At 39.3% G+C, this 15427-nt stretch overlaps 1 protein-coding gene across 2 annotated transcripts in view; it reads left to right on the top strand.

Annotated features, from left to right (window-relative positions):
* tapt1a (transmembrane anterior posterior transformation 1a) overlaps positions 1-15427 on the top strand; it is a 39501-nt gene that overhangs the window by 8706 nt on the left and 15368 nt on the right. Inside the window, exons 4-14 of one of the 2 annotated variants that reach the window (XM_078260111.1) lie at positions 90-122; positions 5940-6102; positions 6472-6607; positions 7855-7952; positions 8250-8319; positions 9339-9419; positions 11526-11635; positions 11765-11824; positions 11933-12001; positions 12206-12282; positions 13926-14095. In XM_078260111.1, the coding sequence (XP_078116237.1) occupies positions 90-122; positions 5940-6102; positions 6472-6607; positions 7855-7952; positions 8250-8319; positions 9339-9419; positions 11526-11635; positions 11765-11824; positions 11933-12001; positions 12206-12282; positions 13926-14095 (1067 nt within the window). The remainder of the gene's footprint in view (positions 1-89; positions 123-5939; positions 6103-6471; positions 6608-7854; positions 7953-8249; positions 8320-9338; positions 9420-11525; positions 11636-11764; positions 11825-11932; positions 12002-12205; positions 12283-13925; positions 14096-15427) is intronic. The other variant, XM_078260112.1, reaches the window with a different exon arrangement.

The raw sequence follows: 15427 nt of genomic DNA, 5'->3' as shown, positions 1-15427 counted from the left end.
AGTTTCATATGTACCCAAAGACCCCCCCCTTCTTGCCTGTCTTCCTCACCTTCTATCTGTTTCTCCCCTCGCTTTCCTCCCCCCTGCAGGGCACGCACATGCCCCTACTGCAGGAGAAGCAGGTACGCTCCCTAAAGCCCATCAAGGCTTCATAAATGTTATCGCTGTCCTGAACTGGCCTCCACATCCATTCACCGCTTTATGTTCATCTCCATTGTGTCTGTTAATATACAACTCAGAGCTCATGTCATGTTTCCATTCTTCGAGCCAGAGCAGCCATGTTGGTTCCGCATAAGTCTGTTTTTTCAACTCATCCAGGGAAGGTATACTGAGAGTGCATGCTCATTCTCATCACCATGTTGCTTGTCAGTGATACAGCTGCACATGCTTAAACTAGAGGGCAGCTTATTGCACAGCTCCTCTAGGGCAGTTTGGGGCTCATTTGTCTTGTTTAAGGGAAGGGAAAACTCTACTTATTCGCCTTCCCTGCACAGACACCCCCAGCTGCTCTGCAGGTTGCAGGTTTGCTTCTCTAACAAGGTTTTGCATCAGAAATCAAGCTTTCTCTTCTTTTAGTGGTGCAGTCTTAATGCCTGTCAGGCTAATGATGCATACAGTAAATGGCACATAGTGATGGCTAATTGGAATGCAGCACATAGCTGACTCACTGACTGCACTCAAACATGCATAGTATTCATGTGTGTTATGGACATAATGCTTGTAGAATAGAGATAGTGAAAACTGCTTTGTACAGGCTACACTGCCTGCAGCTTTGCCTCCAGAGAGCTGAGTGTGTCACACATGTTGAGGATAAGATGCATTACCACCATAACCACCTGAATTCAAGAGCTACTGCCTACCAAAACGTGTTTTCAAGAGAAGTGTAATGTTGTGAATCTGTTATTCGATAAGAAGATTGACTGACTAAAAAATTATCCAGCAATAATTTTAATGATTATTTCTTTTAAGTCATTTATCAAGCACACATGTCAAATATTCACCAATATTCTTTGCAAATTTGAGGATTTGCTGCTTTTCTGTTTTTTTTTTTATCATTGTAAATGAAATATCTTTGGGTTTTGGACTGTTGGTTGAAAAAAATAAGACATGGGAAGCCATCACCTTAAAGAGGCTGTACTTAAAATATATATAGGCATTAAAATAGCAGCAAACAAATATTTGTTATGTAAAGATATGGTGGCGTAATAGCGTCCTGAGCAGAGAATGAAGTCACACTCCATCTGTGTGTGTTGTAGTCCAAGAATTCCTATTTTATATTCTTGTTTTTTTAATTCTATCTCTACCCTGAGTTAGGGTTGGGTACCGTTTGGATTTTTACGATTTCCGATGCTGAACCGGTACTTTTAAAACAATTCCGATTCCTAAAAATTATTTTAATTTAACAATATATTAACGTTTTAGTTTAGTAAATACTTACATATATAATAAGTAAACCTAAGTCACCTTACACATAACTACAATAATTTAACAAATAACAGTTACACTATTAACAAGTAACAACAAAAAGCTGTCCCGCTTCCCCCACCACCAGGCTACAGGGTCGGCAGAGCAAGTGTAATATGTTTACTAGTGATCACGTGCAGTGAATGGTTAATATGCTTTTACGTCTATTTTGGTGAGCCCACAGGGAAAATATGGCATTTTAAAAGTAGCCTACATTTACGATAGCTAGCTAACGGTAGACTACAGAGAAAGTGTGATATTTTTACGTCCGTTTCGGAGTGTATGTACAAAAAGCCGTCTATCAGCAGTGATTGCATGTCGGAGAATAGCGCGGACACGCGCTTCACACCGCGAGTGGGCACGTGCGCCACTCGGCGGAAAAGAGACAAAAAGAGTCTGCCGCTGTCTGGAGCGTCAGAGGAAAAATATTTCAGTCTAATCCGGTCCGAATACTACCGTTTGCATAGGAACTGGTTCCATAGTGGAACCAGGTTTCGGTACCCAACCCTACCCTGAGTCCTGTATCTTCTGCTACAGTAAACTTTGTCCTAGTACACTAAACATTTATTTATCTATTGTAAATAATTATAATTGTACAGTTGAGCACTGAACAAAAACTTTACATTAAGTGGGAAAAAACTAAATTAATTAATGGGTAATCGGTAGGAGCATTAACCTGACTCCGCCAGATGGATTGCTTCGCATTTGCTCGGCATATCCATCTGGGAATTTTCCATTGGAGAACTTTTGGGAAGGGTCGAAAATACTGGTTAGCTGATTGGATAAACCATCTGTCTATTACCACCTTCTTCATGACTAGCGGAGCCAGTTGATATATCAAACTCTTGCCGAAACCAGTCGGGAGAATAGCAAAAACATGTTTTCCTCCGAGAAAAGCCTCCAGTGCCGTTTTTTGCTCTTCTTTCAATGAAGGAATACTTTCTAATTCGGATAAAACTTGCGCGATAGCTATGCTCATCTCATCCATGGAAGCCGCCATGTTGTTTAGACTGAACAGTCGCTTCTCGTTGCGTCACACCTAAACCCGCCTCAAAACCAACGCTGATTGGTCGATCGTTTGGCGAACAGCTCAACATTTTCTATGTCTCAAGATTCCAGACTGATCTGCAAGAGGAAAACTGGAGCTTGCGAGATCAGGACGGTCTCACGAAGCTATAGGAGCATAGCTTTGGTTGTTTGTTTTTTTAAGCCATGCCTCTTTTACAGTGGGGCAAAAAAGTATTTAGTCAGCCACCAATTGTGCAAGTTCTCCCACTTAAAAAGATGAGAGAGGCCTGTAATTTTCATCATAGGTACACTTCAACTATGAGAGACAAAATGAGAAAAAAAAAAATCCAGAAAATCACATTGTAGGATTTTTAATGAATTTAGTTGCAAATTATGGTGGAAAATAAGTATTTGGTTAATAACAAAAGTTCATCTCAATACTTTGTTATATACCCTTTGTTGGCAGTGACAGAGGTCAAACGTTTTCTGTAAGTCTACACAAGGTTTTCACACATTGTTGCTGGTATTTTGGCCCATTCCTCCATGCAGATCTCCTCTAGAGCAGTGATGTTTTGGGGCTGTCGCTGGGCAACACAGACTTTCCAAAGATTTTCTATGGGGTTGAGATCTGGAGACTGGCTAGGCCACTCCAGAACCTTAAAATGCTTCTTATGAAGCCACTCCTTCATTGCCCGGGCGGTGTGTTTGGGATCATTGTCATGCTGAAAGACCCAGCCACGTTTCATCTTCAATGCCGATGCTGATGGAAGGTTTTCACTCAAAATCTCACGATACATGGCCCCATTCATTCTTTCCTTTACACGGATCAGTCGTCCTGGTCCCTTTGCAGAAAAACAGCCCCAAAGCATGATGTTTCCACCCCCATGCTTCACAGTAGGTATGGTGTTCTTTGGATGCAACTCAGCATTCTTTCCCCTCCAAACACGACGAGTTGAGTTTTTACCAAAAAAGTTCTATTTTGGTTTCATCTGACCATATGACATTCTCCCAATCCTCTTCTGGATCATCCAAATGCTCTCTAGCAAACTCCAGACGGGCCTGGACATGTACTGGCTTAAGCAGGGCGACACGTCTGGCACTGCAGGATTTGAGTCCCTGGCGGCGTAGTGTGTTACTGATGGTAGCCTTTGTTACTTTGGTCCCAGTTCTCTGCAGGTCATTCACTAGGTCCCCCCGTGTGGTTCTGGGAACTTGCGTGGAGCCCCGGATCGAGGGAGATTATTAGTGGTCTTGTATGTCTTCCATTTTCTTATAATTGCTCCCACAGTTGATTTCTTCACGCCAAGCTGCTTACCTATTGCAGATTCAGTCTTCCCAGCCTGGTGCAGGTCTACAATTTTGTTTCTGGTGTCCTTTGACAGCTCTTTGGTCTTGGCCATAGTGGAGTTTGGAGTGTGACTGTTTGAGGTTGTGGACAGGTGTCTTTTATACTGATAACAAGTTCAAACAGGTGCCATTAATACAGGTAACAAGTGGAGGACAGAGGAGCCTCTTAAAGAAGAAGTTACAGGTCTGTGAGAGCCAGAAATCTTGCTTGTTTGTAGGTGACCAAATACTTATTTTCCCGAGGAATTTGCAAATAAATTCATTAAAAATCCTACAATGTGATTTTCTGGATTTTTTTTTTCTCATTTTGTCTCTCATAGTTGAAGTGTACCTATGATGAAAATTACAGGCCTCTCTCATCTTTTTAAGTGGGAGAACTTGCACAATTGGTGGCTGACTAAATACTTTTTTGCCCCACTGTACATGAATGACTACAGAGGTGACCACTGGATGGAGCTGTAGCTTCAGGAAAACAAACTATTGTTTGGTTATGAAGGCAATCATTGTCTTATGCTTTGAACAAAACAGCCCAGATGTTCATCTCATCCCGTTCTCTTCACAGTTGTGTTCTCAGCTTCACACAATTCAGAAGACACTTACATTAAATAAGCTCATTTCCACATCTTCCAATACTCAGGCCATTTTCTCCTCTCTTTCTCAGTTTGAAAAAAATAGATCTCCACACCCTCCAATCCACTATTTCTTCCATCTGAAACATGATTTCTTTCCCTCTCTCATGCTTCAAAAAGGTGTAACAGGGTGAGGAGTAGTCCTGTTGTTGTGTTGCAAGACTAATCAACAGCCGCTAAAGTTAATTAAGGTATGATGGCTGTAAGAGTAGCCAATTGTTGTCCTGTCATGTTTTGTGCTCTAGTGAGTTAGTCAAGTATTGTGGTTTATAGTGATTTAGTGGAGAATTGTTACTTGTAGGGCAGGGTTCAACTTGTTAAATATTAAGAGAAAGAGAAGTTATTGAGAGAAATGTTATTGTATTCTCTGTGGCAATTCTGTATGAACACCACAATGTTTTTGAATATTGAAGTTGTTATTCATGTTCAGTAAGAAGCCTGTGTGGTGAATGTATGAAACATATTCTTCTTGCTGTAGTTAGTAGTGGTTGCGGACACATATAGTCTAGTCTCACAGCTGACATGTAAAATATGCAGGTTCTTAGAGTTAAGCTCTCTCTCTGGCTCTTCCCGGTTATCCCTGTCATAGTAAATACTAAATAACCGGTCCTATGGATTTGTCAGCCCTCCTCTTAACATGCTCTCAAGCTGCCACTGCCAACCATTGCTATTAATTATGAAAGCTGCACATGTTTTAAACGCGTTGTTACCCATTAAAGATTATGTAATTATAGACATGATTTGCTGCTCTTGCAGTTTGCGACAGCTAAGCTTGTGTGTTTTCTTCCATTTATTTTGCAACACCATTTTAAATATTTCTGTCCAAAATGCTGCACCCATTTTGGTAACAATATTGAAATATTTCCATAAAGATAGATTCTCAAACACAAACAAATCTTTGTTGGTGTGCTGTGCTTTGGTAGATAAGATATACAACACAGTATTTCATCTTTATACAAACAGAGGCACAGAACAAAAACAGAAACATATTAAAATGAGATAAATGTTATGAATGAGATAACATGTAGTATAAAGGAGATACTTACATATTGTGTTATCACTTATTGTAGCCTTTTCCTTTATGTGGGATATCTCATTTTGAAAAGAAATGAATTATTTACCCCCCCCCCCCCATGTGTTGACCTACTGTGTCCTCGCATGGTATAATTAGCAGCAACTCAGAGCCGCCATAACCAGCAATAGTCAGTAATGTTGCAGTGATGGTTACACACCATGTATAAACACATTTTATTGTTCACTCAGGTTATATGATGTTATTATTGTGTGTACATTTTAAGAATAAACCCTACCTTTTGGATATACTGTACTCACCAGCATGCAAGTATGTGTTCAAGTATGCAAGAATGTTCTAAAAGGTTGGTTAAATGTGTTTCTATATTCAATACAGACACTGTAAGTTGATCTTTCTGTGTGTGTGTGTGTGTGTGTGTGTGTGTGTGTGTGTGTGTGTGTGTGTGTGTGTGTGGTCAGCGGGTCTCGGCTGCTCCAGCCAGCGCAGGTATGTGACGTGCTGAAGGGTCTGATCATGGTGCTGTGCTTCTCCATGATGCATTATGTCGATTACTCCATGATTTACCACCAGATCAGAGGGCAGTCTGTCATCAAACTCTACATCATCTACAACATGTTGGAGGTACCTCACATTTTATACGTTAACAACTGACATTTGGTGATAAAATAACTGTACATATTAAACATGAGTGGATTCAAACCTTCAAGTGCATTCACAGTTTTTTTACAATTCTGTGTGTGTCTGTTCGTCCAGTTTTGTGCATACAGTGTGCATAGTTTTGGACTTACTGTATATACACGCAATAGATGTATAAATCTGGAACACTTTTTCTAACCTAAATGGACCAAATGCAAAAAAACAACAACAAAACTTGGTTTTGGTAGTTGTGCATTTATGTAGGTAAAAGATGAAAGAGGAAATTAACCAAACATCTGCTTGAAATACATGCCATTATTAATGTTACGATCTTATCTGTCATTTCTTTGTAAGGTGGCCGACCGCCTCTTCTCCTCCTTCGGTCAAGACATCCTGGACGCTCTCTACTGGACGGCCACAGAACCCAAAGAACGGAAAAGAGACAGTATAGGAGTCATTCCTCACTTCTTCATGGCTGTCTTTTATGTCTGTATCCTTCTTGGTCAGATCCACAGCAGAAATATGGGTGTCGATTGGAATTCTGTGATTGATATTGGGCGTCTCTTTCCTCTGTGTTATGTTTGACAGATGACATACAGCCACAGTCTCATGAAATGCCCATAACCAACATTTTCTTTGTGAGATTGGTGAGCTGTATGTGACCACTGAAAAAAGATAAATGAAGCCTTTGGGCCCTATCTTGCACCCGGTGCATTGCAAAGCCTGACACAAGTGTCTTTGCTAGTTTAAGACCAACGCAGTTGTCAGTTTCCCGTCCCGCACCCACGTTGTTTAAATAGCAAATGCACCTGCGCGCATTGGCGTGCTGGTCTCACAGGGAGGTGTGTTCAGGTGAATTCTTCGCGTATTGCTATCTTGAGGCAGCGGGAAGTGATCACGCCATTGACCAACAAAAACCTGGTCTAAAGTCAATAACGCAGCATTTCATTGTTATTTTAAGATCAATTTAGTAAAATGCACATAGGTTCGTGCACAGCGCGCGCACACTATGCTTGTTACACACAGGGAAGCGCAACAGAATACAAACACAAATACATGCAGAAGATTACAAATAAAAATATTACGGTGCAAATCCGCCATCATAATAGCAAGGTACAAACGCGCCTGGCTGTTAAAGGGAATGGGAGATGACACTGATTGGTTTATTGCATGTTACGCCCAAAACACACCTATGAATTAACGAAGACACTAAGTACAACCCTTTTGAACCACGGACCCTTTTTTCTGCCGTCAAACTAGCAAAAGTGGATTTGGACACGCCCTAAACGCACCTGCGCCATGCGCTTCACGCCGTGCGCTTAGATTGTTAAAATAGGGCCCCATAACACACCAAAATGAAATTTGGTTTGATTTTCTTCCAACGAGACAGACGAGAACTAAAAGGCAGAATTTTATTGTTTTTCCTTTGGGCAAGACAAGGGACCTGAACCAGCTCAGTTCAGTGCAATATAGTATATTTGCATTTATTGTTTTCAGTATGGATCTTAGTAGATTTAAATTACTTGTACTGTACATTCTGAGCATTTAACTAACGCTGCCATTATACAGTACAGCGTGACTTCCAGGGAATGAGCAGGACAGAGATTCATGCTCAAGGATATGTCAAAGGAAAGCCATGACTTAAGATGTATACTTTTAATTAAGTTTTAATGAAGTGCTTATTCAGTGCTCAAATCCTTTTTAAATCAGTTGTTGTCCTAAGTGGCTGTTTTTCAGTCCTCCATGCCATCCTCATCATGGTCCAAGCCTCCACACTGAACGTCGCCTTCAACTCACACAACAAGTCCCTGCTCACCATCATGATGTCCAACAATGTCAGTGCACACACATACACACATGCAGATAAGCATTTGTATGCTACCCAATATGTTGTTGCACACAATAATCTGCCTGGTGTGATTTGTTTAAGCAGCTACACTCTAGCACAAACAAAACATATTCACACGTTATTTAAGTTAAATGATTTGTTTCGTATGTATTCCACAAAAATGAAACTAGGCACTTTGGTGATAAAACATAAATGTTGCAGCTGCAAACAGCTGTTTAGTATTTTCTGGATCATAAATGTTGCTAACTGCATTTATTCCTTTGTTCTTCTGTTTGAATCACAGTTTGTGGAGATCAAAGGAAGTGTGTTCAAGAAATTTGAGAAGAACAACTTATTCCAAATGTCAAACAGTGGTAAGATATTTAATGTCCTATCAGAGAGCACACATTAAATACATCATTTTAAGTATTGAAAAGAGTGAGAGAAACAAAAACTATTAAAAAACTAATAAATAAAAAAAACTAACTAATAAAAAAGCATCTTGTTTCTGGTGTCCTTTCAAATCAAATCTCTTGGTGTACATCATCTCTGTTGTATGTCATTATAAATTCAATATATTTTGTACTGTTGTTTGGACAAAACTAGCATTTTGAAGACCTCATACTGTATGTTAGAAAGTAACACTCTCTTTTCAAAAAAGCTATGTTGTATGTATGACTGACATATATTCAACATGACTTATTGATTTTTAGTAAAATGTTAAGTATGAAACTGAAATGGAAAAACATTTAAAACATGAACAACAATTTCTCTTATTTACATACAAGTCTTTTTTGAATCGATCGATTTGATAATCATACAACACAGAGATATTAAATGTATCGTGCATTTCCCTTTTGATTCCCGGAGGCAGCATGTTTCCATCTCAGTCACTCTTATTTCATTCTCATGACAGCAGAAGACAAGAAGCCTTAATGAGCTGCCATTTCCCTCTCGCTGTTCACTTACATCATGGAAGATTTTCTGTTGATGGAGCTGAGCGTGGTCCAAACTAGCACAGATGATGGCATGCTAAAAATTAACACCTGCATCTTCAAATTACAGTAGATGGATGTTCATAGCATGCAATACTGTGATCAGACTAAAAGCCTTGTGACTGTGATATGCTGCTGTAATGTATGAACAGTGACTTATTTCAGACATTTTTCATAGCACCTTTTTAGCAAAGTGCAGCACTGTAAAACTGACAGATCTCATTTAAAACATTCTCTCACACCTTCTTAAACACCAACTGCTGAAACACAACTACAGAACGAGGATACCAAATGTGGGCGAATGCAACGTTACTGCAGATGTTTTAAATGTTAATGCTTCTTTAACCAACTTGTTCCAAAGAAATTTTAATCACAAATGTGTTTATTTTATCCTGCAGATATCAAGGAACGGTTCACCAGCTACGTTCTCCTGCTCATCGTTTGTCTAAGGAACATGGAGCAGTTTGCATGGAAACCAGGTAATTATCTGTTTTTCCACAAGCTGCAGTTTATTAGATTTTTCGGTAACACTTTTATCTACATAAGAGTGACATGACACTGTCATGAACACATGGCACTGTCATGACACAGTCATGACACATGAACCCTAACCATAACTTGTTATGACAAAAACCAAATGACACTTACTAAAAGAAGCGTTATGTCATAAACGTTTATGACTTGTTTATGTTCATGACACGTTCATGACAGTGTCATGTCACTCTTATGTAGATACTTTCAAGTAAAGTGTAACCTATTTTTTCTTTTCTTTTATAGTAAATGCAAACAGACAGTGTTTTCAACATAGTTTGTCTATTTCAAAAGCAGATTTTCTTTTTTAACAACTAGAAGGGTATTCACTTGTCATGGTAAAAATTCAGAAAAATATGCTGAGCAGCTTTTCTCCTGCTGTTTTGGTTTTGTTTGACCCACTGCAACACCTTAGGGGATCTATTTCTCTCCCAACAAAAAGTGAATGAGACAAAGCAGAGTGAAGGATGAGAGCTCGGTGTTTCTGCGGGATAGCTGTCCGAAAACACTCAGCTCCTCCTGTCAGTCTCAAAGCCAGACACACACTAGATGACAGACATGGCCTGTCAGCTGAAATCATAACACTGGTGCTAATACTAGCAGAGCTACAAATCACACATCCCCAGTAATTTACTTATCTTCCATTGCGCATTAGTGGTGCCTACACTTCTAACATTATACAGAATCAAAGTACCTGCTCTCAGCTAAACACTTTTTGATTAGAGCCAAAGCTGTTTTGCGCATTAAGTATTTAAAAAAACCTATACAAGTATGGTAACCTGTAGTGAAATATTAGTTATAATCACAGTCACTGCCATAAGCCACAGGGTTATATATTGTGTATACTGTGCTGATAAAGGAATATGTTAATAGCAATTGAAAACTCATGCATTGAATTGTGTGAGTAATTATATTACATAAAGCTCCATGAATCAGTATATTTATATTAACAATGGATCATATTATTTATATGATGGCGGTTGCTCGTAGTTATCACCCAACTGCAGTTTTGTTTTTGAGACCCACAAATTTACTGTTTTGGTTCAGTCTCACAGCCAGATATTTCCCTCAGCAGTTGGTGGGGAGTAAAACCAAAACTGAAAGGAGAGTGAGGTGCACAGAAACATAACTCCCCATTAATGCTAATGTTGGTTTGTGTGCCGTGGCCAACAAAAGTAAACTGGTTGTACTCCCTGGTTTGTTGTAGGCAGAATGTAGACAACATCAAGGGAAGGATTCCTGAGCATGTCCACTCTCTCATAATTTACATATAGAACAAATATTGACATGTAACACAAGTTTGTTGGGTAACACTTTACTTGAAGGTATCGACATAATCGTGACATGACACTGTCATAACTATGACATGACACTGTCATGAATGTGTTATAAACAAATCATAAACGTTTATGTCTTCTGTCATTAAGTATCATTCGGTTTTTGTCATGACAAGTTAACATTGTTTGGGTTGTCTTGATTATGACAACTTGACATTAATCAAAGTGACATTACCAGAAGTTGTCTTGGTCATGACAACTTGACATTAAATTTGTTTGGGATGTCTTTGTAATGACAACTTGACATTAACCAGGATGACATTACCAGAAGATGTATTTGTCATGACAACTTGACATAATGTCATCCTGTTTAATGTCAAGTTGTCTTAATAAGGACACTCCAAAGAAATGTAATGTCAAGTTGTCATGACAAATACATCTTCTGGTAATGTCATCCTGGTTAATGTCAACTTGTCATTACAAAGACATGCCAAACATATTTAATGTCAAGTTGTCATGACAAATACATCTTCTGGTAATGTCACTTTGATTCAAGTTGTCATAATCAAGACAACCCAAACAGTGTCAACTTGTCATGACAAAAACCGAATGACACTTAATGACAGAAGTCATAAACGTTTATGACTTGTTTATAACGTTTATGACACCGTCATGACAGTGTCATGTCATAGTTATGACAGTGTGATATCACGATTATGTCGATACCTTCAAGTAAAGTGTTACCGTTTGTTTGTTGTGCCATTTTTCTTCCCACAGACCACCTGTGGGTGTTGTTCCCTGATGTCTTCATGGTCGTCACCTCTGAAGTTGCAGTTGACATCATTAAACATGCTTTTATCACCAAATTTAATGACATCACTGCAGACGTAAGGACCAAACCTTATGTTCATTATTTCTAAACAATCTCACTCACCAACTCAACAACGACTTGTCACATACTGGTCCATTTCCTAATGAAGTCTTGTTTGCGCCCATACGTTTTTTCTCTTTTCCAGGTGTACAGTGAATACAGAGCCAGTTTGGCTTTCGATCTTCTTAGTAGTCGACAGAAGAACGTAAGCACCTGTCTCATTTCTTACTTACATGAACAGCATTGAGCCTTCGCAGCTAATCAATGCAGTATTGTCGAGTGCTGTAATGTGTGCTTGTCTGTCTCTGTGTAGGCTTGTACAGACTACAGTGACTCAGTGGCCCGGAGGATGGGCTTCATTCCTCTGCCTTTGGCTGTTCTGGTAAGAAAGGCTGCACTATGTTGCTATTCAGACACTTGACACCAGAATAGAGTTAGTCATCGGCACATAAAAATGAACAAGACGTTCCTAAAACTTGTACTTAATGCCACAAGCTGAAAATAGCTGCCTGATGGTTCTCACCATTCTTTTTTTTATTTCCCAAGTCAGATTGTACATTTATTCAGCTTTTTAATCTTTTAACAGCTTATCCGAGTGGTAATGAGTTCGATAAAGGTGCAGGGAGCTCTTTCATACACGTGTGTGTTCCTCTTTTATCTTGGGTAAGTCTATTAAATTTATATTGTTGACTTAAATATCACTGTTATTACATGATTTTATTGTGGATCACCCTGCTCAGCATCCAAAATTGAGGGAGCCTTTTAAGCCTTATATTGCTGTATTTGTAACACTGAACTTGGCATTTTCATTTTTCATATGCTGCCTATTATAATCTGAAAGAAAGAAATGTAGCTCAAGAGGAGCTTTAAAGGCTGAAACTGATTTTGTTTGTTAATGCACATTACTCTGGTGATATGTTGTCATTCCCTTTCTTCCCTTGTAATTGAGGTCAACATCTTTATTTCCTTTTTTTAATCTTAACACTGGAAATATTTATTCATATATCAGTGGATATGTAAATGTTTACAATTTTGACTATTGTGTGTTTAATATGCACATGAGACTTTCATGTGCTGTATACAGACATGCTTGCAGAGTCACACTAACACATGCAGGCACTGTCCTAAACACACACTGAGATTCAGAGACACACACAGTTACATAAGTATTTACACTGTGCCCTCACATTCTCCCTGTGCTGAGCTGATGATTGCCGGATCCCATTGAGCTCGTACCATTGGAGAGTTTCCCTCAGGGTGAAGAATACAATGTTGTCATCTCTAGTGCCATCTCTGGCCTTCCCAACCCCCTGATTTAAAAATAACTCTGGCTCTCACAGACCGCTGTGCCTTGGCAAAGACTCAGCTATGCTGACACGCTCTCTGTTCGAAACACCCTGTCACAGCGAGCAGTGGTCCACAGACCCAAATATGTCTGTCTTTCTCATATCACAGTGTCAGATGTTGGGCCTGATGGCAAAGCCCAGAAACACAGAAGGATGGTACACATCAACATGCCGTAGTCAGTGGTGGAATGTGAACAGTGTCGAGCGAAACCAGATGGTAGAAGAGATTCATTATAGCTGAGGCTCAAGACCACACTGTGATAACTCCGCTACATCCCAGCACTGAATAACAGCAAGAAAGATGGAATAGGCTGTTCAGTTATGACTAAAATCTTAATCCTCATTATTTTTGCTATATTCTTTAATCATATCTACAGTTCATCTTGGTGTTGAATCCATCAACCGAACTGGCAAAAAAAACTCCAATTGCTAAAAGAGTCTTTAATTTAATAAATTTAAGATTATTTATATAGCACCTTTTTAAATGCAAGCATGCAGCCCATAGTGCTTCACACACAATGAACACACAGTTGAATACAAGAAACAGAAGACAACATCACAATATTCTGTGATTTATTTTATTTCACGAATTAAAGCATCATCCAGCAATGTTAGTTAACTGTAGAAGACTGTTAAAGCAACACTAGGTAACTTTTCCCGCTTCAGTCCCCCTTCAGGTTGGAAGCGGAATTGTCCATTACATTACATTGCCACTTCATTTGAACTACAGATCCGCTACCCGATCTGGCAAACTTGCATAATATAATGTAATGGACAATTCCGCTTCCAACCTGTAGGGGGACCGAAGTGGGAAAAGTTACCTAGTGTTGCTTTAAAACAAAAAGTATTTTTTGGAGAAATGCAAAGAGTTTTTAATTCACTGTGCGATTGCTTGACCTGCCAAATGCTTCTTCCAGTTAGAAATGCACCTCTTTAATCAGTAGTCTTCTCCCTGTTTAGGCTGGTTACACTTAAAGTGTTGAACAGTATTGTGCTGCTGGGGAAGTCGTGTGTTTACGTCAAAAGGGCCAACATGGAGGACAAACTGTTTGAGAGGCCATCTACCGCTCCATCCTCCTCTGGGAAAAACTCCAACAAAGCTGACCAGGCCAGTTGTCCCACACCTTCAGGTAAACCACAAACAACTTCAGATTTTTCTAACATGTTATAGACCAAAAGATTTATCAAGAAAGTTATGTGCGTTTTCATCAATAATGAAAGTAATTGTTAGCTGTAGTCGTAGGAGACTTTAGAAGCAGTGATGTGCTAGAAATCATCCTAGAAATGACAGACATAAACAACTTAACAAACCCTCATTCTGACATTTAAATATTTACATATGAATGTCCTCATTAACATTCATGTCAATATCTTGACAAACCGTTAAACAGGCCCTGTACCACACACACACACACACACACACACACACACACTCACACAGAAACTCACACACATACGATCAGAAACACAGATTTGGAGGTGGCAGTATCTCTCTGTCATTCACAGCCAAATCCCTCCAGATATTTACTCCCGTGTGCCACAGACCCGCCTGCTGCTCTGAGCCAGGAGCTTTAAAATGAAAAAGATCCTAATGGTGCATCATGTCATATCAAACATCAAAGCTCTTACCAGCGCTTGTGTTTCAAATGAATCTGGTTTCTCAGAAAGCAGCTGCTACAAGGCTTAAGGCGGCACGCTCCAACATATAGAGTATAATAATAACTACTTTGAGGTTGTGGGAAATTAATCCAAGTCTCTTTCTGCTTCCCACATATTTGCTGTTGGGATGTGAACCAGCTACCTTACAGCACATGCTCCCTTTTCTAACATTAAGCTACTTCTGTCGGTCTGTGCCTCCAGCTTTACCTGCTGCTCCAGTAGATTCACTGCACAATTATGTTCATCTGCATGTCTTTGTCTTTACAATGATCTGCATTCACATAACATTAGATATGCCATCTGTCTATACTGCATGTTTGGCCAGAGGGCAGAAATGGGTAATGAGCGGTTTCACATAAGCCATTTCAAGCCCCATATAGTAGTTGACTTTTATTAAAGCTTTAGTGCGTAACTTTTTGATATTAATGAATGCCAGTTACATTTAAGCCATATGCCAAATGAGTTGCTACAAAGCTAATTAAGACTATCAGCTCCACACAACTCTCTCTGTATTTCTCAGTATGGCTGTGTTCAGAAGATTTCGGGCATGTGCCTTTTTTCGGACATGTCGAAAAAACAAAACAAATAATCAAGTGTTTTGTTATTATGTATCTATGTCAAATTATTATTTTCTGAATATGAATTTTTTTTATTTACATGTTTGAAATAAATTTCAAAGAAAGAAAGAAAGAGACAGATTGTGGCGTCCGGTGACTTTCCCCCGCAGAAACTCGAGTGAAGATAATGACCTCTTCTCAAGAGTCCATGTTTGTTTAATCCTACGCGTCCTCCTTGGCTGCTAA

The sequence above is a fragment of the Sander vitreus genome, chromosome 10, assembly GCF_031162955.1.
Source record: "Sander vitreus isolate 19-12246 chromosome 10, sanVit1, whole genome shotgun sequence".
Lineage (NCBI taxonomy): Eukaryota > Metazoa > Chordata > Actinopteri > Perciformes > Percidae > Sander > Sander vitreus.
Note: the sequence above shows the minus strand (reverse complement) of the source record. Positions and strands in the feature narration are given on the sequence as shown.